Genomic DNA, 25,318 nt, shown 5'->3' with positions numbered 1-25,318 from the left:
AATCTGTTCTATAATTAATTGTTGCACTGTGCACTTTTGCACTTGTAGGTGATTTTGCCAAAACAATTTCTGGTTTTAGTCATTATTGCAGAGTTAAACATTTATTCTGGTCGGAGGATTTCAAGAAACTATTAGCTAGAAGGAATTTCTAGTAAAAATATATTTAAAAGAAAAAGCTGGACTTCAAATTGAATGGAGAGTAAATGGATAGTAAAATAAAGTTGAAAAGAGCTGGAAAGTCTTCAATGTTTAAATGCTTTGGTTGTTTACAAATTAAAAAGCAAAAGATAAGTATTTTTCATTTCCTTGCGAAAAGGAAAAAAATGAAAAGTACTGGCATACTTAAAGAAAACAAAGAGACATGAAACCCAGAAAAATTTTATGTTTAAAATCTTCTGTTGGGAATTTAGGGCAGAAGAGACGAGAAGCACAAGATCTGTCAAACTTACATCCTTTCTAACAGTCTTTGCATTTCATAAAGATAGCAATTCTGTCAAAGCTGCCCCAAGAGCGGCATCTTTTGGGAAGGAGGAGGCATGGCCTACACTCCAGCTCTCTGCTAAGAGATTTCTCAGGCCACAGGCAGCAAGAGGGTCTCTTCACCTTCGGTGCCTTGGTTCCTTTATCTTTTAAACATGGAGCCGCCTCGCCTCGTTTACAGTGTGTCTCAGTAATTGAAGAAAATCAATAGCATTTCCTCAGTGATGATTATTCAGTACTCTTAAAATACCTGATTTTTTAAAAGAAAACCTTTTTTTTTGTATAAATGAGATAAGTATCTATTTCAATAAACCCTATCAACAAAAGTGTCTGTTAAGAACAGGATGTGAGTGGGCCCACTAAGTAAGTTCTTTGTTGGTGAACCAGGTTTGACCTCACTACCAATGGACCATTCAAAGGCTGGGGGGAAATGAGATGAGGGCTATAAAACTAAAGATGACAAAAAGCAGCAAATTGCAGCTAATTTTCTCAAAACACCATGAATCAAACAACGAATGTGGTTTTCAAAAAATATATATACATGAATGGAAACATTTAGGCACAGAACTGAACTATGGCCTCTCCTCCTCTCGGCATCCCCACACACCAGCTGGAGCCAGCCATGCTTTGGCTTCAACTCTGAGAATTAGAGAGCAGCTCTAAACCACATCTCTGAGGCAGGGACAATTTCTTCACTGGCACTCATCCTATAAATATCAAATGATGTAATTCATAGCCAGGGTTTTATGAAAAATCATTTCCCCTACTTAACCCTCCAAAAAGTAAATGAGTTACATGATTAACATAACCTGAGTCCTCTCTGATTTCCTGGGTTTAAAATCACGTACCTGGATTCTCTTCCATGATGTTGAGGGCCTCAATTGCAGCGGCAGCTAAAAGGGGAGGTAATGAAGCTGAAAAGCAGTATCCTTGTCCAGAAAGTCGCTAAGAAACAAAACATAAAACATGTATTATTTCTCTGTCTTCAGAGACAGATGTTTCATCCTGAAGGCACTGATTCCTGCCTCACTGATCAAACAGTATGTATAAATGCTGATCTGGTAAAATTCAGGAATGTAACAAAATTTTTTATACATGTAACAAAAAAAGAAAATGTTTTATAAAGGGAAATAATTTCTAATGTAAATATTTTTAGTGATTCTTCAAAATCAAATTTTAAATAAAAACTGAGTGTAAAATTAAGTTAGGGTGAAGTTTTGCATTAGAAGCGACATTTTGAGGTGACCAACAGCGCAGTTTGTTTTCAGCTTTGTCTGTAAGAAGAGCCCACCTGATGGTCAATTACGAAAGACCTGCCACAGCAGAAGCCCCCAATGGAAGCTAGTGAATTCTCCATGTTTGCACTGATGAGATCAATGTCGTCAATCTGCCCGCAAGGAGGGAGAGAGTAGTAGTTACTTTTCAATTTAAAGGAAAAAAAGAGGCAATGTCAAGCATAAAGACAAAATTTCAGCTTTAATCATATGTGTTAATATCACACTATGTGAAAATAAAAGATAAACCACACAAAGTCTACTGCTAAAAGGACTGATGTTTCAAGGTTGTCCTGAGAGTGTCTCATTTTATATATTTTTTGCCACTTCATCACACATTCAAAGGCTTAGACTTTTCCGTGCTGTGGAAGAAATAAATCAAAAGGAGATGCCACTTAAGGTGGTTAATAGGTTTTATTTTGGAAAGGAAAGCAAGCTGGTACCTCGTGGTCAAACACATTTTATTTACTATTTTCTGTGCATGTTTTGGAGAAAAGGTTTCCTACAACTCTATCAGCACTGGGAGGTAAACACAGGCTCAAGTCTGGCTGACATCACTCTTTCCTCAGAGGTACCAGGAGCACAAACCCCTAAGTACCGTGGGCAGTTTGGGTTTAATTCTCCTTCAGAAAAATAAACATGACAAACTCCCAACAGGATGGGACCTGAAGGGTTTTGCTGACTCACATGCTAGTGGTGTTCCTAACACTATGTACGTACAAAATATAAAAAGAAGACACAGCTGTATCAAACATCCCTCCCTCCCTAAACACACACGGAAATTATGTGGAAAATAAAATTCTAAACACTAGAGAGAACATGTTTTCACGCCATTTTAAATACTTCCTATAGGACTATTTAGGGAATTCTTATGATTTTAGGAAAAACAGAAAAGTAAAATTATTTTTAGAGAAGAGATACTAAAAGCCAAGACCAAATGCTATCCTATAAAAAGAACACCAATTCCATAATTAGCCACTTTGAGTTACAGGTTTAGAGGGAAGACAGGGCACCGGGTCTGTCCGACCAGACTCACTAAATTCAGTGAGGACAGGTATCAAAGTTCCATGACCCTCCAAACCAATGGCAAGCACCATCTTTTACTTATAAAATGCTTCGCAGCAGAATGGAACACTATGTTTTCTATATGAGGGAAATATTCCATAAAGAGTAACTCACATTGATTCCATAATGTTCAGTGACCCCTCGGCCATGCTCTCCTAAAACTCCAAATGAAAGGCTTTCTTCCAGAAAGATTCTTGCTTTGTATTTATACTTAAACTTAACCTAAGTGTTAAATAAAACACAACTTTAAAATACTGACTAGCAGCATAAAAAATATATTAAACAAAAAAAGTAAAAAGCATGTACTTTAGATGTTCTAAATGGTTCATTTAATTCAGTATTAAAGACAGCACAATGCCAATTCTTTAAAAAAGGGTATGTTAAGGCATTTATGGTTATAGACGCCCATTAAACACTTGTCTGACAATACAAAGAAACTCCTGGGGAAATGGTGTACATATTTCTCCCTCAGCAACTCAGCATTTTAATTTGCACTGGTAACATTTTTTAAAGACAGTTAAGGTTTTAATTTTTATTTTTTTCAGTCTGTTTTTCCCTTTGTTTTCATATTTGTAAGGTTTCTTTCATCAAGGGTTTAGATACACATATATCTCTATATCTTTCGATTATTTCATTATTTTATTTCTGCACAATCCAACAATCCATTAGGAAGCTGAATACATGCACATCTGTATATAGGTAATTTTCTTCCTAATGGTTAAATTGATTTACCCAAATACCACTTTTACATAACCATTTTCACCAGTGAATTAAAATGCAGTGATCAGTAACCACCACATGTTTATATATACAACAAAGAACAATTGCTAGGCCACAAATCTTTCCCTGACTCTGTGCCAGCACTACACTGCTTTATTATTAAAGAATTTGATTGTTAATTCCCCCCCCCCACTTAAACTATAGAAATAATACACAAGAATATATAAGGTGATTTGATGTCACACAGCACAAGTTCCTAATCATTAACCTTTTAATCATCAAAATTTTACTAGTTACTTTTGTTAATCAATGACAAACTAAGGAGAGGGGTCCCAAAGGGCTTTTGGTTGAATTTTCACTAACAATATACAACTAATTTGAAGAGAATTGCATCTTTTTAACACTGGGTCTTTTCTACCCATTAAAATGAATAACACAGTACATAGTTTGTAACAACATGTTTTAGAAAGTATTTAATGATCCAACAATACTGGCACATAAATGAAAAATCAGGAATTCCAAAGTCAAACCTAATTTTTATCATGTAATCTTTACATACACTCGATCTGTTCCTGCGATTTACATTTTGCTTCACTGTTCTGGTCGTTGTCTGCTGCTTTATTGTCGTAGCCCTACACCATGCAGTTCTATCTTTAGGTATGCTCCCTACCCCCCAACACCCAAATATTCTCTTCTATCAGTCTTTGACACTTTTGCAAAAAAGGAAAGGAAAACAAATACATCGCTTATTAATATTTAGGATAGATTCAGATTTCTTTATGAAACAATAAAAAACAATACGTGAAAAACCTTTATTGAAATCCTTATTCAATATATGAATTCATCACGTTTCAATGGTCGATTGCAAGTGTGGGTCAACACATGAAAATCAATCAACATAATGTATCACATTAACAGTCTGAAGGAAAATAACCAGATGATCATCTCAATAACCTTTGACAAAATCCAATAACCTTTCAGGATAAAAGTACTCAAAGTAAGACTAGAAGGAGACAACCTCAACTTGAAAAAGGGTATTTATGAAAAACACAGCTAAAGTCATACTCAATGGTTAAAGATCAAAAGTTTTCCTCCTAAAACCAGGAACAAGACAAGGCAATAGTTTCTTACATATGACATCAAAATCAAAAGCAACAAAAGAAAAAATAATTTGGACTTTATAAAAATTTAAAACTATGCATAAAAGAACATAATCAAGGATGTGAAAAGACTACCTACAGAATAAGAAAATATTTGTCAATTTTTATCAGATAAATATATTCCAGAATTATATATTCTAGAACCCAGAATATATAAATAACTCTTATAAGTCAACAACAAATTTAAAAATGGGCAAAGGGTTTGAATAGACATTTCTCTAAAGAAGAGATACAAAATGGCCAATAAGCAAATAAAAAATGCTCAACATCACTGGTGATTAGGGAAACCCAAATCAAAACAACAAGGAAATAGCACCTCACACCCACTAGGATAGATATAACAACAATAATTAAAAAAAGGAAAGAGGTGCTGGTGAAGATGTGAAGGAGCTGGAAATGTCACACACTGCTTGCAGGAATATAAATGGTGCAGTCACTGTGGGAATCAGTTTATCAGCTCACAAGTTAAATATAGAATTCCCACTTGACCCAGTAAGTCTATGCCTACATGTATACTCAAAAGAATGGAAAGCAGGTATTCAAACAAATACTTGTATGTGAATGTTTATAACAGCACTAGTCACATCAAAAGATGGTGCGTATATATATTTATATACATATATCAATGCAGTTACAGTTGTAGACAGGAATGACGTTCTGAAACATGCTACACGTGAATGGTCGTTGAAAACATTATGCTAAGTGAAAAACGCCACATGCAAAGGTCACTACTATGATCCCACATATATGAAAAATGTAGAATACGTAAGTCCACAGAGACAAGATGCAGACTAGAGACTGGAGGGTAGGAGTAATACAATCACTTCGGAGGCTGACAAAACGCTTGGAATTGGACAGAAGTGGTGGTTGCACAGCACTGTGAATGTATTAAATGCTAAGGTATATTTTAAAAAGGTCAATTTTATGTTATGTGAATTTGACCTCAATAACAAACTTACATGGTCATGGCTTCTAGAGCCAGCATATTGTTTTCATTGTTAAAAAGCTGTTTTACACAATATATATTGTATGATTTCACTTATATGAATTTCTACAAAAAAAGCAAAACTAGGGCAGGCCACGGTGGCTCAGCAGGTAAGAATGCTTGCCTGCCATGCCTGAGGACCCAGGTTTGGTGCCTGCCCATGTGAAAAAAAAAAGCAAAACTAATCCATAATAATTGAAAGCAGATAGAAGGCTGCAGGCTGCCTGCGGCCAGGGATGGGGGATTAACTACAAAGAGGTATGAGGGAACTTTCTGGGGAGATGGAGGTGGTAGTGACAACACAGGTGTGTTCACCTGTCAAAACTTTTCAAACTGCACACTAAAATAGATGCATTTATTATATGCCAACTGTATCTCACTGAAGTTGATTTAAAAAGCTCAGTCTTATTACTCATTAAAGGCCAGCACTGGCATTTATAAGTTAATCTACTTCCCTGATATGATTAGAATATGCTTATGTTACCCTATTTATTACACAAAACAATGTAGGTGTTATACATTAGAAATGGTCCTAAACAAAAGGCATACCTGCCAGAAAGTTCAAATACTAAAATAATAAATAAACTTGGTTGCTTACCAATTCTGGGAGAGGACAAATATTTCCAGTATTCATATATAATCCTTCCACTACTATGAAACGTCGTGTTACACGAGCTTTGCGAGGATTCTACAAAAGGAAAAAAAAAAAACAAGACATCTTAAATGTCAATAACTCTAAATACAAATTTGCTGCATGATCCCAAGCATCTTCACTTACAAGATTTATTAAAAGACAAATGATCTGAATTTAAAATTTGGAAGTCAGGGTTCTGTTATTCTGAGATTAAGTATAGTGCTCCTCAAGAAACAAAAGAAAAATAGATGAACAGGAACTCCTCAAAAATCAAATGCTTTTGTGCCTCAAAAGACTTTGTCAAAAAGGTGAAGAGGCAGCCAACTCAATGGGAGAAAATACTTGGAAATCACACATTGGACAAAGGTTTGATATCCTGTATACAAAAAGAAATCATACAACTCAACAAGAAAAGAACAAAGAACCCAATTATAAAACTGGCTAAAGATATGAATAGGTATTTTTCTGAAGACCAAATCCAGATGGCTACAAAGCACATGAAGAGATGCTCATTTTCATTAGCTGTAAGGGAAACGCAGATCAAGACTACAATGAGATACCATCTCATACCTATAAGAATGGCTGCTATTAAACACACAGGAAATTAAAAATGTTGAAGACGATGTGGAGAAACTGGACACTTACGCATTGCTGGTGGGAATGTATAATGGTATAGTGTTATGGAAGACAGTTTGGCAATTCCTTAGTTAACTAAATATCGAGTTGCTCTATGATCTGGCAATATCACTACTTGGTATCTATCCAGAAGAGCTGAAAGCAGCGACACAAACAGACATTTGCACAGCGATGTTCATAGCAGCACCATTCACAATCGCCAAAAGATGGAAACAATCTAATCAACAGACGAGTGGATTAACAAAATGTGGTATACACAGATGATGGAGTATTATGCAGCAGTAAGACTAAATGACGTCCTGAAGCATATGACAAGATGGATGAACCTTGAGGACATAATGCTGTGTGAAATAAGCCAGACACAAACGAACAGATATTGTATGATTTCACTTTTACAACCATAGTAAAGGTATAATACAGAATAAAGGGGACCAAGGGATACATGGAAGCTAGAGATGGGTGAGGTTGAACTCAAATGTAAAGGAATAGATAGAAGTGAAGGCAGTTCACTAGTGGATCTGTAAGTAATATTACCATACTGAAGGTGAACATGATTGAAAGGGGTTGTATAGACCCATATGTTTTACCGATTAACACCACAAAAATAAATAAGTTCTTGTATGAACTACTGCAAAGGTGTGAATCTTGTACAAAGTGTGTAAGTTCGGGGCATAGGGAGAAAACTATTGCATGCTATGGGCTATGTTTAACAGGAAAACATAACAGTACTGCAGAAATACGAGGGGTAAATAATGGGGAGAAGGACAAGAGTTAAGAGGAGGTTTGGATTTTTTATTTGGTGAGGGTGTGTTTATTGGTTATCTTTCTCTTGGGAACAATGAAATTATCTAAAATTGAGAGTGTGGAGGGACTGTTGACTTGGACATTATATATGGTGCCCGATGAATGGAGGTGGCTGAAGCGTGCACTGACTTGAGAAACAGACTGGTGAGCAATGGTGTACACATATGATCAAATACTGTGCTGCTACAAGAAGGAGCAAAGTTGTGAGACATGCAACATTGTGAATAAATCTGTGGGACCTTTGGTGAAGCAAAATAAGCCAGAAACCAAAGAGCAAATATTGCACAGTCTCATTTAGAAACTACTTATAAGAAAACAGGGGCCTAGACTGTAAGCTCTTATAGCAGTCACATTTAGTCCAGAGTGGCAATGTTATTTGTGGCTTTTGAGAGGCTATTTTGCATATGAATAACCTGGTCTTTAGAGATAAGAATGAAGCCAATCAGGTCAGGATTAAGGCAATTCAGAATACAGGGGTAAGGAAAACACTGTCTCTATTTTAGAACCTCATCTATTTTGAGATCTACTTCTCTTTGAGACCAAAGGAAGAAAGGTTTATTTTGTCCAGAACCTCAATTTTCTGTAACACATAATCTAACTCAATCTGGCTGGATAAATCATTTAAACAATCCAAACACAGGGAGCCAGAATAAGAATGAGGACCTTTAATCCTGTATAGCTTTCTAATGTAACCCTTGGATACATCGCAGGATTATACTAAGCAGATAATCAAAAAGTACTGGCAAAGTCCCTCAAGGGATGGGAGAAAAAATATTGAACTATTAAAGTTTACCACTAGGGAAACCCCTGACACTGTGTCAAATATTAGGGACACCCAAATCAATAGGCCAAGGCCTCGATTTTGAGACTTGCTCTTGCAAAGCTCATACACATACCAGAGAAGCTTAATCTACCTATAGGCATGCCTAAGAGTTACTTCTGAAGGACTTCTCTTGTTGCTCAGATGTGGCCTCTCTCTCTGTACGCCCAATTCTGCAAGTAAAATTATTGCCCTCCCCACTATGTGAGATGTGACATCCAAGCACGAAAGTCTTCCTGGCGGTGTGGGAGATGACTCCCAGGGAAGAGCCTGGCCCTACCACTGTGGGATCAACAATGCCATCCTGACCAAAAAGGGGGAAAAGAAATGTAACAAATAAGGTAACAGTGGCTGAGAGAGTTCAAACAGAGTCAAGAGACTACTCTGGAGGTCACTCTTAGGCAAGCTTCAGTTAAACATTGCTACCTATCAAAACTTGCCAACCCCCAAGCAAAATCATTCCTGCCAAACTAAAGGTGTTCTAAAGAACATCTAGGGCAATATATAAGGTTCAACAAAAGTTCCATGCACTACGGTAATTTTCCAGAAACCTACAACCACCAGGTGGATCCCTTGACTAGATAAGTCCTGAAATGCAGAGGGGCCAGCTTCTCAAGAACATCAACTAATTTTATCCCCCAATCCCATATTATCGACAGTCCCTTCCAACGTGAAAGGAACCCCAACAGAGTGTGAGAAAGATCAAAGGTAATGGTGGAATTATACAGAGACAGTTGGGTTTAACAAATGAGTATGATTGCTGAATCATTATAATGACATTTCTTCTAGTCTCTAGTAAAGAGCAGCTAGAAGTAAAAACCTAAAACTATGGAATTGTAACCCATTCCAAATTCAGAAATCTGTTCCATAACTAACTGCTTTGCTGTCCTTTGAAATTTGCTACTTTTTGTATATATACGTTACTTTTCACAAAAAAGAAAAAAAAATCAATTGTGATGATAAATGCATGGCTATATGATGATACTGTGAATCACTGATTATATACTTTGGATGATTACATGGTATGTGATAAATATCAATAAAAATAAATTAAAAAAAAGATCAAAGGAGAAGGTGGACTTATAAAAGAGAAGATAGGATTTAACAAATGAGCATGACTCCTGAATCATTTTAATGATATTTTTTTAGTCTCCACTATCTTGAAGCAGCCAGAAGGAAAAACCTACAATTGTGGAACTGTAACCTATACCAAACTCTGAAATCTGTTCTATCACTAATTGTTGTGGTGCACTTTGAAATTTATTGTTTTTGTATATATGCTATTCTTCGTTAAAAAAAACAGAACAGTGCTCCTTCTCTCAGACATGTTTGTCAGTACAGGAAATCAACTATACGACCTCACACACAAACAAAAATTCTCTAGGCACCCTCAGAACATTAAAATATAATAACTCTCCAGGTCCAGGATTTCTGGGAAGGAGCCTGAGGAACTTTTAGGGTAGATGGGAATGTTATATATCATGACGGGTCATGAAACCTGGGTTACACAAGCATAATAGTTGGCTGAAATTGTATGGCTAAGACTTACGTATTTCAGTGTTTATAAATTTTACTTGAAATAAAGAGGACTTGTAATGATAATCACCACAATAACAGGGATGGGGGTGAGGAGAGAGAGGCACAGGTAATACAAGAATGTCAAATGTTGATAACTGTGGAAACTAGAAAGCAGGGGGCTTCATTATAGGACTGTTTGCTTTGTATACGTAGGGAATTTTCCATAATAAAAAGTTTAAAAATGGACAAATTCTGCTCTCCCTCACCTATCAGAAAAACAAATGAAATTCTTTTCCTTCCTCATTCTCCGTAATTTTATCACTGGGTCTCTTTTAATGCAAGCAAAGTAAAACCTGATATAAACTTGTCCTGTGATGTTCAAAGGTAGTGGGGTGGAGGGGTTTTTCAAACAAATGCACCTTCTCCCATTTCACTGATGGTAAGTCACTAATAAATCATTCACACATATGCAAATTTATTAGAGGCATACTGGGGTGAAGAAACGTTGAGAACCATAGCTATAGCCAGAGTTAGCTAGTTCCTACTCAAAGGTTGATAAGCACTGTTTTTAGGGGTATTTTAAAACTCACAGCTGTTACACTTAAAAAAACAAAAGCGTTTGTTGAGGTTTGTAAAAGAATTCATTATTTGAGGCTGTGCAATTACTTTCACTCTGTTGTAAACTTAAAACCTAATGCTGCAGAGCTGGCAATACAGATGTCTTAAGAGGCAGAGGAAGACAGCACCACCTTCCTTTCAACATGATGGGTGAGCATCCTGCCTCTCCCTGCCTTTTTAAAAAAACCAAGTATTTTTCTTATGATTTAAAAATACACATGGTAGAATTCTTGCCTGCCATGCCACAGACCTGGCTTCAATTCCCAGCACTTGCCCATGCAAAAAAAAAAAAAAAAAAAAAAAAATATATATATATATATATATATATGTATGTATGTATGTATGTATGAACCTTGAAAAATTGCAAAGTACTAAAAAGGATTTAAAAAATCATCTACAGTGACACTACATTGGTAATTTTTGTTTCTTTTATATGCATATATTTATAATTACTCTTCAAAGTTAGGATTTTATTGTAGTTTAAGAATCTGATTTTGAAAAATATGTTGTGAACACTTATTTCTACATTATTTAATATTAATTAAAACATAATTTCAATAGAGAACTAATATTCTACCTGTGAATATACCTGAAATTATTTAACTATTCCCCTGTTTTCGGATTTAGGTTTTCATCCTCATTTTTTTCTTCTTTTTTTTTTACAACACTTGTGATTACCTTTCAATCTGACACAATTTCTGATTATTTTCTAAGGATAGCACCCCCAGAGATATGGGCTACAGAGCATGAATATTTAAGGATCCTGGAATACATCTGTTCATTTATTTTCCAGAAAGGCTGGGCCAATTTAAACTACCCACAGGAGAAGCCACTCACAGCTAGGGGACAAAGGTGGGGATGGGAGAAGAACACCACCTTGTCCATAAATTCATAAATTCAGATCTTCTTCCAGTTAATTAACACATGATTTATACTGATATGAAGAAGCCTGTTTTGAATTCACAAGGTATATCTCTTCAAAGCCCTGATGAGTTTTGGTATTATTACTGTAAGTTCAGAGTATACATCCTGCCCCCACTCCATACCCCAAGTGCATGCTATTTTTTGTCTTTTAAAAATCTTAGGTTGTATACATATTACCAAAATAAAATTAAAATCAAAACAAAACATAGGGATGTACAACACAAACAATCCCAATACAAAGTATTATTAACAGGGAATTACATGGGAACACTACTTTCTGTAAACCTAGTTCTCTAAAAAAAAAAAAAAAAAAAAAGTTGCCTGAATTACCTTCCCCCAAATTTGCCATATGTAATTATAGCAATGACAAGGCAATTACAATCAAACTTGGCTCTCCAACACTAAGTATATTTAATAAGCAGAAACGGCCTTACTTAACATCCAAATGTGATCCGCAGGCAAGTTTTCACGACAAATTACCATTTCATATATAATTTAGCTGGTTAGAAAGTACAAAAGAACTGTGTAATTTTCGTCAAAAGAATCATACCTTTTGATCTTCAATTGCCTGTTCTTTTAGTAGTCGCTCCAGGTCAGCCATATCATTATGCTTAAATAACTTAATGTCACTACGTGATGCCTGTAATCCTTTCTGAATAGCAAAGCAAGCAGCTCTATCTCTGTAAGAAAGAGAGACCCACTAAATTGAGGTTTAATCGGCCTTGTAAAAGTTCTCAGAAAAGAAAGGTTTGCTTTTTCTAAGTTGATCAATTTCCAATTTCGTTAGTTTGAATATAATATAAAAATAAAACAAGTTTAAATATTTGTCAACATTGTTCATACTTCATCATGCCAATCCTTTACACATAACTACCACAATCCATTCTGAAAAGCACATTTTTGCCATATTTTAACCTCTCTGAAATCAGCATGCATCTTACCATTGATGGTATATCAATTTTAACTCAGAGTGCTCTCCTCTTTCTAAGAAACACATGAAATACTGATGCACCATCAGTGGCATCTCTGCTTTGACTGACATGTTATCCTGCCAATACCTAGCACAGTCCTGGGGAGAATTCTGGGTGTTGGAGATTCATCTTCAGTAAGATTGTCTACATTGGGTTAGTTAGGGGAGAAATATTTTTAACAAATTCAAAGGAAGTACTTAAAAGAATAGATAGGACTTCTGATTCTGGGAACAGTGATAGATCTATTTTTTCCTATTCTTCCCAACAGGTACAACTAAAAATCCTGGATGGTTGAGTCTCTGAAAAATAGAGACAAGAAAGCAGACTGGAGGACCTGGGGACCTGAGGAACAACATGGTGGTGAGTCCCCTGGATTTTTCTCTTTGCCTCATATATCGTACCCAGGGAGGTGATGAAGTTGGCAAAGTGAAAATGTCAGTGGCACAGACAAAAAACAACAACAACACAAAATAAAACTCCAACAAAAGCCTGTTCTTTTTAGCCAAAGGACCAGGAAAGGGGCAGCCCAGCAAGACAGAAAATTTCTAGACAAATACAACTCTCCAGCAGTCAAACATCACAGAATAAAACTGTGGTCCCAACCCCAGGCTTGCAAAGGCTGAGTGGGGAGCCTAGATTCAACTCTTGTGAGGCCATAATGAGGTGCCCCAATGCTTCCACGAGGGTGATGTCAGAGAAGTCTAAATAATGAGCCAGAGCTTTCATCCCCACTAGCCAGCAATAAGCAAGGTCCCTACTTGGAGTCAGTGGAAACCATGTGGAGAATTCAAGCTTCCAGCATCACCTGGAAGCAATAAGGCATCCTTCCCTCTCTCTGTCCAGGTGGTATCATGGGACTACTGTCATTGTGCAATTGTCATGAGCACAGTCCTACGGTGGATGTCAAAAGACACCAAGCAGGGAACCTGGACATCCACCCTCACCTGGCAGTAATGTGGGCATGGTCCCCCTTTCCCTACTGAAGCAGTGTCAGGAAATGTCAGTAAAAACACAAGGTTTAAATAAGGTTCAGACTACTACAGCATAATATGAAAATGTCCAGATGCCAGTCAAGTATCATTTGTCTTACCAAGAACCAGGAAGATATCAAACAGAATGTAAGAAAACAACATATGAAAACACTAAGATTACCTGACAATTTTAAAGCAGCCACAATAAAAATATTTCCGTGAGTAAATATGAGCATGCTTGAAACAAATGAAAAAAACAGCCTCAGCAAAGAAATTAGAAGATATAAACAAAAATCCAATGGCAACCTTAACTGAAAAACACAACTACCAAAATAAAAGGCTCAATGGTTGGACTCAGTAGCAGAATGGAGCAGGCAGATGAATCAATCAGCGAATTAGATGATAAAACAGAAATTATTCACCTTGAACAATAAAGAGAAAATAGACTGGAGAGAAATGAACAGAACCTCAGAGACTCTGGGACAATAACTAAAGATATAATTATCATGTCATCAGAGTTCTTGAAGGAGAGAACAAAGGATGTAGACCTAAAAAAGTACTCAAAAACATAATGACTGAAAACTTCAGATATATGTCAACAGGTATAGACCTACAGATTCAAGGAGCTGAGCAAACTGAAACAGGATAAACACAAATAAAAAATCTTGAAAGTAGCCAGACAAAAACAATACTTTACTTATATGGGAACAATCCAAAAGAAATATAGCATATTTCTCAACAGAAACCATGGAAGTTTAAAAAAAAAAAAAAGTGGCACATTTCTCAACAACTGTCAACCAAGAATCCTCAAAAAACACACACTACCTCAACTCTCACAATAAGAAACAGACAATCTGAATAGTTCTTTAACTCTTAAAGGAGATTGGAATCATAATTAAAAGACTTCCAAAAAAGGAATCTCCAGGTCCAGATGGTCATAATGAAGATTTCTATGGAACATTTAAAAAACTTACAATAATTCTATACAATCTTTTCCAGAAAGGAGAAACTAGAAGATAAGGGAATACTTTTCAATTCATTTTATGAAGCTTGTTATTACCTTGATACTAAAATCAGAAAAAGACAGCATAAAAAAAGAATACTGCAGATATCACTCATGAATACAGCCACAAAAATCTGTGACAAAACATTAGCAAACAGAATTCAGCAATACAGAAAAAGAACTAAACACAACATCTGTGCTGATCTGAAACCGTTATGTACCCCATAAAAGGCCATGTTCTCTTAATTCATCCCTGTGGGGGGACAGACCGACTGTTGGGTGGGACCTCTTGATTGGGTTGTTTCCATGGAAATATGACCTTGTCCATTCAAGGCGCATCTTAATCCACTCGCTGGAATACTTTAAGAGGAAGAATTTAGGAGAAATCACAGAGCCTTGGAGAAAAGAAAATGCCCCAGGAGATGGTAAACTAAGAGATGAAATCCAGAGTTTGCCCTGGAGAAGCTAAGATAGGACATACAGACACTTAGAGAAACCCCCCAGAGATGCTATAAGAAGCCCTGGAGGACAGAGAGAAAGCCACTGGAATCAGAAGCTGAAGGCAAAAACAAACAAACAAACAAACAAACAAAAAAAAAACAGGAAAACGGACTAGCAGACACCAGTCACATGTCTTTCCAGCTGACGGCTGTGTTCCAGATGCCGATGGCCTTTCTTTACAGTCCATGTATCATCTCGCTGATACCTTCAGACATTTTCATGGTCTTAGAACTGTAAATTTGTAACCTAATAAATCCCCTTTGTGAAAGCCAATCCATTTCTGGTACACTGCATCCTTGCAGCTTTAGCAAACCAAAACAGTAGCCAACTGGGATTTACTCCAGGGATGCAAGGTTCATTCCTTATCTGAAAAATCAACCAATGCAGGGTACCATATTAACAGATTAGAGAAAAAAATCACATGCTCATCTCTACTAAAGCATTTAATAAAATTCAACCTTTATTCATGATAAAAACTCTTAGAAAATAGGAATGAAGGGGAACATCTCAACTTGATAAAGAACATCTATCCCAAAATTTACACCTAACATTATACTTCATGAAAGACTGAATTTTTTTCCCCAAAGACTGGACACAAGGCAAGGATGTCTGCTCTTGCTACACAGTCCTAGAAGTTCTATCCAGTTGCAATAAGGCGAGCAAAGGAAATAAAAGGCATATAGATCGGAAGAGAAGAAATAACATATTACCTATTTGCAAATAACATAATTATCTATTCGTTGATAGAATCCAAGGGATCTACCAAAAATTCCTAGAACTAATAAGTGAGTTCAGCAAGATAGTAGGATATAAAAGCAACATACAGAGAAACATCAACTGTATTTCTATATATTAGTGTGAACATGTAGGTGCTGAAATTAAAAATATAATACCATTTACAAATGCTTAAAAAAAAGAAAAGAAAAGAAAAGAAATACTTGGGTATAAATTTAACAAAATACACAGAGGACATGTATGGTAAAGATTAAAATACACTGTTGAATGAAATAAAAAGAGATCTAAACAAATGGAGAAACAATAATGTATTCATCTATTAAAACACTCAACAAAGTAATCAATTCTCTCCAAATTGATGCGCAGGCTTGTCTTAGTTTGCCAGGGCTACTATAAAAATACAACAGACGGGCTGACTCAAAGAACAGGAATTTATATTGTCTCACTATTTTGGCGTCTACAAGTCCAAAATCAAAATGTTAGCATGACTGCACTTTCCCTGAACTCTGCAGCATGTGACCTCTACCTCTGTCACATGGCCATGTGTCTCCTACCTCCTCCTACTGTGTTTGAATTTTCTCTGCTCATAAGGACTCCAAGTATATTGGATTACAGCCCACCCTATTCAGTTTGGACTCATGTTAAATAACTGGATCTTTGAAGAGTCTACTTATAAATGATTTCATATCCCAGAACTGGAGGTTAGGACTTGAACATGTCTTTCTGGGGAACATGATTCAATCCATAATAAGGTACCTGATTTCAAGACTTATTATACAGCCAAAGTAATCAATACTGTATGTTACCATCGAAGAGACAGATACAGAGATTCATGGAACCCAATAATAGAACTACATAAATATGCTGAACTGATTTTTTTTATATAGGTGCAAAATCAATTCAGTCAAAGAAAGATAGGCTTTTATACAAATAATACTGAAGAAACTGGACTTCCACAGGCAAAGAGTAAATAAACCTCAACCAAAGTCTCACTCCTTATACAAAAACGATACCAAAATGGATTATGGTCTTACATGCAAATCTATAAAACTTTTAGGAAAAGACAAGAAATTTCTCTGGCTCTAGGGCTAAGAAAGGAGTTCTTATTCTTAGATTTGACACCAAAACCATGATCTTTAAAAGGGAAAAAACTGATAAAATGACCTTCAATAAAATTAAAACTGCTCTGCCTTAGACCTCGTTGAAAGGATGAAAATCTACAAAGTGGGAGAAAATATCTGCAAACCACATAGCCAATAAAGGAATAGTATCTAGAATGCATAAAGAACTCTCAAAACACAACAGTAAAAAACTTAATCTAAAAGCGAAAGAAAGAACAGACGTTTTGGCAAAGAGTTGGCAAGCACATGAAAAGATGATCATTAGCCATCAGGATAATGTAAATCAAAACCACAATAAAATATTTCTACACACCAATCCAAATGGCTAAAGTAAAAAATAATGACAACAGCAGTGCTCCTTAGTATGGACAGAAACCGGATCATTCATACATTGCTGATGGGAATGCAAAAGGATTACAGCTACCCTGGAAACAGTCAGGCAATTTTTTCAAAACCTCAACATGCAACTATCATATGACCCAGAAACTGTACTCTTGGCATGCTCCCAGAGAAATGAAAGCTTACCATCACATAAAAACTTGTGCACAAATGTTTCATACTAGCTCTATTTTAAGAGTCAGAAATGGGAAACAACTCAGATGCCCTTAATGGGTGACCAGTTTAACAAACGGTGCTACACCCATACCATGGCACACTACTCAGCAATAAAAAGGAACAAAATCTTGATACACACAACAACCAGGAAAACAACCAGAGAATTATGCTGAATGAACAAAGCCAGCCATCACATACCATGTGACTCTATCTACATAACATTCTTGAGATGAGAGAACTGCGGAAAAGGAGCACAGATTAGTAGTTGTCAGGGGTTAATTAAGAAGCTGGTGGGAAGGAGGAGAGCGGGTGTGGCCATTGAAGGGTAGCACCAGGGATCCCTGTGATCTTTAAATGTTTCAAGGGTATACTTAATCTCTCTGTGCTTTCAAATAGAAACTTTTCAGGCAGAATAATACCACATACTAAATTAGGTAGAAGACAATATTAGGTCATCCATTCACTGGAAACTCAAGTTTTCAGAAATGGGGTGTGAAATTTTGAACTGAATTTAGCCTAAGTTTCCTACCAATTGAAACCAAAAGGAAAAGACAGTACTTTATTACCTGACAAAGGAACCACACATATTCATCTGTAAATATAAACTTTTTCTAGATTTAAGCTCAAAAAGTAATTTATAGTGGGGTGCTATTATAAAGTGTTAATTTATGATATTGTAGTTCTCTATGATTTTACTGAAAACCTAAAAAACTTTAAAAACCAGTTAACTTTTTAAAGACTCTTTCATATATTTGCTTTTTTTTGCAAAAAAATTAATGAAAGTATTTGTTGTTGTGGTGATATCAGGAGACAATTCTCAGGCAATCTGGAGTAGAGCAGCCAGGGGTGTTCTAAGGCTAATGTGAAGAAAAGATTGTGCCCTGAAAGCCCCAGGCTGGAACTGGCTCTGTCCGTTTGTGCAATGGAGGCTGTGCAGCTGCACACAGCAAAGGGGTGTGGAAGGCCAGTGGAGCGGGGCTGGGATGTGGGAAGTCTAGAGTGACCTCTAAAGTCAGGTCACCTCTTTTTGGCTCCAATCTCCCTTTACTCATTTACTGAATTTGTATTTATTGGGCACAATTAAATGGTAAATGCTATCCTAGGTGGAGGGCTCTCAGTAGAAAACTGAAGCAAATAATCACACAGATACAAAATTATAAACTGTTTAAGTGCTATCAAAGAAAAATTTGAGAGTTTAAGAAAGTAGATAAGACTCTGTGTATGTGTGTGTCAAGGGGAGCTTGAGAAGTAGAGTGACTTTGTCAGGTAGTGTCAGTGCCCATGTGATCACAGATTTGCAAGTTCACCAAAATGCCTGGCTTTTCTCCACATATGCAAGTCAGTCGTGAACTGGGTGTTAAGTTGGGAAAGGTTTCTCTGTCTGTGGAGATGACAGATGTAGAAATTTGAAGGTAAAGTAGGAATTAAGTAAGGGCTGAGAGGAGGAACAATATTCTAGGCATTGGATCCAGCATGTGCAAAGACCATGAGGTGAGAGGAAGTAACAGAAAGGCTGATGAGGCTACAGCATGACCTACCTGTGGGAAAATGACAAAAGAGAGGCCTGAAAAGGCAGTCCAGAAGGTGGGGCAAGATGGCGGCTTCGTGGGGTGTGGAATATAGTTGTGCTCCAGAGTAGCTAGTAAATAGCCAGGAACAATACAGAATAACTGTTGGGGGAACATCAGTGATGGGACACACAGCGTCTACAATCTGGACCAGGTGTAATGGCTGAGACCCCACACAGAACTGTAAGTCCCACAAGTTGCAGAGGCCTGGCACCCCTCCTCTGCAGGTACAGCAGGCTGGTTCCCCAAAGGGAAAGGAAATGGACTTTACTAGCAGCAAGGGCTTAGCTCAACCAAGCTCCAATTTTGGAATTAATTAATAAATTCTGACTAATGAAAACAGGGCTCCAGCACAGATAAGCTTGGAATAAGCACTAAAGGAACCAGGAGATTTTACACCTACAGAGAGGGGGCAGGGCTGAGAGAAAAACAAAATCAAACCAAACTAGAGGCTTTTTGAGTTGGACAACACAAAATACTGGAAAAGGGCTGGTCCCCAAGAAAAGGGGGCACATAGAGCCTAGAGATACATCGACCATGTACCAACTCAAGCTCTTCATTGGCAAACCTGAGGAGCAGGGGTCTGGCTCTGAAAAGGTTTTTTTGCTTTTTGTTTTTGACTTCTTAACAGCTCATTAAATAGAACTGTAAGCATTCTCAGACTCCAGTACTGCCCCCAAACAACAGTGAAACTAAGGGGTATCCGAGAGACAAAGTAACTAATCAGGTGAAAGGGGTTAATTCTCCAAAGGGTGTATCTTCCCAAAGAAAAGGGGGGTGGGGCCCAGCTCAAGTGGAATTCCTCTCCTTCAAGGAATTCAGGCCCCAGGGGCTGTAAAACAGAAGCAATCAAAGCCCCAGCATGACTACAGCCTCTGTCTCAACCATGCTACTGGCAGGGACAGTGTAGTGAAATTAAAGGAACTACATCACTTTAAGCTGGTGGGAAGCTACAGGCACACATGCACCACACATGCTGGCAAGAAAGGAAAAGCACAGAGTCCTGAGGCTTCATAGAGTCTGACAACCTGCAGGGTCTCATCTTCAGGGAAAACTGATGCTGGCTACTCTCTCCTCCTGAGTCATCGGTCTGTCTGGTCTGGGGAAATCTGACTTGGGGACACACTCCTCAGGAGGAAAAAAAAAAAAAAAAAGGCTACATATAGGCAGGGCAAGAAATAGAAAAAAAAGAGCTGAAAAACTGTGATCAGTTAAACAGCACCTAAGCTAGAGGTCTAGAATAAGCTGAACTGAATGCCGAGAACAAAGCCATCCAGCAAGGAAACCCTAGGGTAAAAGTAAAAATGACCTCTAGAATATACTACCTAAGGAAATCAAATGCATGGATACCAGCAAAAAAACAAGTCATACTAGGAAAATCAAAGATACGGCCCAGTCAAAGGAACAAACTAACACTTTAAATGAGATACAGGAGTTGAAACAAGTAATTTAGGATGTATGAAAGGAACAAACTAACACTTTAAATGAGATACAGCAGTTGAAACAAGTAATTTAGGATGTGTGAACAGACATGGAAAATCTCATCAAAAACAAATCAATGAGCTGAGGGAAGATATAAAGAACACACTGAGCAAACATAAAGAAGAACTTAAAAGTTTGAAAAACAATTCCCAGAACTTATGGAATGAAAGGCATAATAGAAGAGATTAAAAAAAAAAAACAAAACAATGGAAACCTGCAACAATAGATCTGAAGAAGCAGAAGAAAGGATTAGTGAACTAGAGGATTGATATCTGAAATCTGATACACAAAAGAAAATACAAGGAAAAGAATAGAAAAATATGAGCAGGTTTCAGGGAACTGAATGACAACACGAAGTGCACAAATATACATATTTTGGGTATCCCAGAAGGAGAAGAAAAGGGAAAAGGAGGAGAAATAATAATGGAGGAAATAATCACTAAAAATTTCCCATCTCTTATGAAAGACATAATATTACAGATCCAAGAAGTGCAATATATCCCAAACAGAATAGATTCAAATAGACATATTCCAAGACACTTACTAATCAGTTTGTCAAATTTAAAGATAAAGAGAGAATTCTGAAAACAAGAGAAAAGCAATCCAAAAAGCAGTCCACCACAAACAGGGGAAGCTTGATGAGACTATAGATGGATTTCTCAGCAGAAACCACAAAGACGAGAAGGCTTATATATTTACAATTTTTTTGATGTATTTACGATTCTGAAAGAGAAAAATGCCAAACAAGAATTCTATACCCAGTAAAACTGTCCTTCAAAAATGAGGGGGAGATTAAAATATTTTCAGTTGAACAATCACTGAGAAAATCTGTGACTAAGAGACCGGTTCTATAAGAAATACCAAAAGAAGCACTACAGGCAAATAAGAAAAGGAGGAAAGAAAGGTCTGGATAAGAGTGTAGAAATGAAGACTATCAGTATAGGTAAAAAGAGGGAAAAAAATTAGATATGACATATAAAACCCAAAAGACAAAATGGAAGAAGTACTGCCTTTACAGTAATAACATTAAATGTTAAAGGATTAAACTCCCCAAACAAAAGATATAGACTAGCAGAATGGATTAAAAATAGGACCTGTCTAGAGGCAACTCACTTTAGACCCCAGGACAAAAACATGTTGAAAGTGAAAGTTTAGGAAAACAGATTTCATTAAAACAACAACCAGAAAAGAGCAGGGGTAGATATACTAATATTCAACAAATTAGACTTCAAATGTAAAACAATTAAGAGAGACAAAGGAGGACATTATGTATTAATAAAAGGAATATTCAACAAGAAGACATAACAATAATAAATATTTATGCACTAAGCCAGAGTGTTCCAAAATACATGAGGCAAATAGTAACAACACTGAAGAGAGTAGACACCTCTACCATAACAGCTGGAGACTTCAATTCCCTACTCTCATCTACAGATACAATATCTAGACAGAGGAGCAATAGGAAACAGAGATTCTGAATAACAAGATAAAATGAACTAGACTTAACAGACATTTACAGAACATTACACCCCACAACAGCAGGGTACATATTTTTCTCAAATGCTCATGGATCATTCTCAAGGATAGATCATGTGCTGGGTTACAAAGCATGTCTCACTAAATTTGAGAAGACTGAAATTTTGTGTTTTGTATACTTTCTTGGATCATAATGGAATGAAGTTGAAAATAAATAATAGGCAGAGGGCCAGAAAATTCACAAATATATGGAGGCTAAACAACACACTCTTAAACAACTAGTGGGTCATGGAAGGAATTACAAGAGAAATCAGTAAATTTCTTGAGGCAAATGAAAATGAAAAACAACATATCAAAATTTATGGGATACAGCAAAGCAGTGCTGAGAGGGAAATTTATTGCTTTTAAGCACCTATATTAAAAAAAAAAGAAAGAGCAAAAATCGAGGTATTAAACTTCACTTGGAAGAACAAGAGAAAGAACAGCAAACCAATCTGAAAGCAAACAAAAGGAAAGAAAGTACGTAGATCACAGCAGAAATAAACGAAACTGAGAATATGAAAACAATCAAGAAAATCAACAAAACCAGAACTTGGTTCTTTGAGAAATGTCAATAAAGGTCGTACGACCCTTAGCTAGGCTGACAAAAAAGGATGCAAATAAAATCAGAAATGGAAGAGGAAGAAGGGAAAAAGGTAGTTCAGATGCACAGGATCATAAGGACTTGAGTCTTCATTTTAGGAGCAATGGAAACTCTTAAATGTATTAAATCTGAGTGTGACATATCAGGTTTACCCTTGTTTTAAAAGATTTCCCTGGGTGTGGTATTAAAAAGGAAAAGAGGAAGCAAATGTAAATTTAAATGCTCATTTACTAGTTTACTCAACAGATGACAGTAGATTGAACTAGGGTGTAGATGATTCTGACTGCTGTAACCAACTCCTCCCAGCCCTTGCCCTTTTCCTCTCTGCTCTTCCCCTTCACGGTAAACAGCAGTACTATGCATCCTGTGCAGATGCAGGCAAGGCTGCAGATTTGGCTGGGGGAAGTTAAACAAGCTCCCAGCTTGGGTGGGTGTGCCCATGAGATGTAACCACTGATTCACACGGACACCAGACACTGGTTCTAAGATTTTCTCCCGCTCCAGAGAGCTACACGAGGACAGCAGATGGATAGCTTCATGCTGGGTAAGTTCTGTCTCCCCAACATCAACAAATACAATCATAATGCATATAACGAGTACCAACACCTTTAAGCACACTTTCAATGAAGGTCTCCCGAATTTTGTAGAATTACCTGGCTGGGGCACCTGTATATTTCTTTACAAAACAAAATCATTATTATTTTAATCAGATAACCTCCAACAAAGGAATTCCCTAAAAGGGTCAATATTATTCCAAAGGCATCATAATTAGAAAGGTAAAGGCTACTTACGCAAACACAATGTCCCCTCTCTTAGAATACGCAGGAATGGCACTGGCAATTGTGGCAAATCCATACGAGTAAATAATGGCTTCTTCTGTCTTCATAAATTTTGCCAGGCGGTCCTCCAAATCCAAATGCACATCTATTTCAATGTTTAAAAAGTTAAATGGTTAAACTGTCTTATAATTTTCCCTTTACTAAAGAATAAAGAAAAGAATGGAAGTAGTTTAGTTAATATGTCACCTATGGTCAAGCGCAATTATTTTTAAATTATAAATTATACATGAAATGTTGTTGGGTCAAAACACTTTTTAAAATGTATGAACTGATATCAGCTACTCATTTTTTTTAAAAGGTGTTATTGGGGATAGCTGCAACTCTGGATTTTGTTAAACAACTCTATCATTATTTACCATTCCATTTCTGTACTTGTCTAAAGTAATTATTCTTAAATTTTATTAAACCATGGACTATTCCTGCTGGCCTAAAGAATTCAAGTCCCACTTACTTTATTTCCTTTAACTTTCCACAATCTAAAACACTGAGGGCTTATCAAGGTATTATATTAATTTATAAGTCCTTTTGCATTTTAGCAGAAGGTACCAAATGAGGCATTAAGAAAACCATTAACCAGCTTTTGAAAGGGGGGAAAAAGCAGTTTAAAAAAGAAAACCCAAGAATTCTGCATCAAGACAATGACGGTTTAAACTTCAGTAGCTAATGCTCCAACAACCTGTTACATTAATTCATTGTGGGACTTGCCATCACTTTGTAGAACTAGGTTTCTGTCTTAATTTCTTTTTAAGTATACTGGAGAATTTGTAAATTTATAGAGAAAAAGGAAATATGGTTCTTTTAAAGAAGGAGCTTAAGAAGAATGTTGATACGGACAAAATTGCAAGCATTAAATGGACATGTTTTTTATTTTCCCCTTCAATCACAGATCCTCAGAGCCTTCACCTCCCAGCTGAGCCACAAGGCTTCCTGCCCTGGGAAGGAGAGGCCACTGATTGGCTTTGAGCCTTAAAACTTACAAGTGGTCTTCAAATGAGACATCCAGGGAAGAGAAAAGCATTTTTAAAAACTCCTTTAGCCCTTGTAACTTGTGAAGACTATATTCTTTATACAAGGAGAATTCAGAACCTTATACAGGAGGGACGAGGCTAGGCCCGTTGGCCTCAGGAAATTGCGGCAGAAAGAAAGGAATGCAGAGATAGTCAAAGCTGATTGTGAAATCACGGAAGAGGGAGCCATGTTAGGTATACTGATGGGAAATATGAAGTACAGGTGATGGCAGGGGACCCAGACACTCTCAAATGAGGGGTGAGGTGGGGAAGGTCAATGAACTGGCAGAGTCCTGGGGTCGGACACAGAGGTTCCATGGAAGGGGACCCTCACTCCAGAAGACCAGCAAGAAGCACTGCACCTCCATCAGCCAGTACACCAGGGAACTGGCTGAGCCGTGAGTCAGACACAGAAGTTCCATGGAAGGGGACCTCACTCCAGAAGGTCAGCAAAAACCCACTGCACCTCCATCAGCCAGTACATCAGGGAACTGGCTGAGCCGTGAATCAGACACAGAAGTTTCATGGAAGGGGACCTCACTCCAGAAGGTCAGCAAAAACCCACTGCACCTCCATCAGCCAACACACCAGGGAACTGGCTGAGCCGTGAGTCAGACACAGAGGTTCCATGGGTGGGGACTCACTCCAGAAGGTCAGCAAAAACCCACTGCACCTCCATCAGCCAACACACCAGGGAACTGGCTAAGCCGTGAGTCAGACACAGAGGTTCCATGGGTGGGGACTTCACTCCAGAAGGTCTGCAAAAACCCACTGCACCTCTATCACCCAACATGCCAGGAGGCAGACT

At 37.2% G+C, this 25,318-nt stretch overlaps 1 protein-coding gene across 4 annotated transcripts in view; it reads right to left on the bottom strand.

Annotated features, from left to right (window-relative positions):
- Nucleotides 1-25,318, bottom strand: part of SPTLC1 (serine palmitoyltransferase long chain base subunit 1) — an 83,049-nt gene that overhangs the window by 27,019 nt on the left and 30,712 nt on the right. For all 4 annotated transcript variants that reach the window (XM_077139371.1, XM_077139377.1, XM_077139387.1 and 1 more), the window contains 6 exons: nt 23,456-23,588; nt 12,189-12,318; nt 6,283-6,372; nt 2,934-3,041; nt 1,772-1,867; nt 1,329-1,425 (listed from right to left, as the gene is read on the bottom strand). In XM_077139371.1, the coding sequence (XP_076995486.1) occupies nt 1,329-1,425; nt 1,772-1,867; nt 2,934-3,041; nt 6,283-6,372; nt 12,189-12,318; nt 23,456-23,588 (654 nt within the window). The remainder of the gene's footprint in view (nt 1-1,328; nt 1,426-1,771; nt 1,868-2,933; nt 3,042-6,282; nt 6,373-12,188; nt 12,319-23,455; nt 23,589-25,318) is intronic.

This window comes from Tamandua tetradactyla, chromosome 2 (genome assembly GCF_023851605.1).
Source record: "Tamandua tetradactyla isolate mTamTet1 chromosome 2, mTamTet1.pri, whole genome shotgun sequence".
Lineage (NCBI taxonomy): Eukaryota > Metazoa > Chordata > Mammalia > Pilosa > Myrmecophagidae > Tamandua > Tamandua tetradactyla.
Note: the sequence above shows the minus strand (reverse complement) of the source record. Positions and strands in the feature narration are given on the sequence as shown.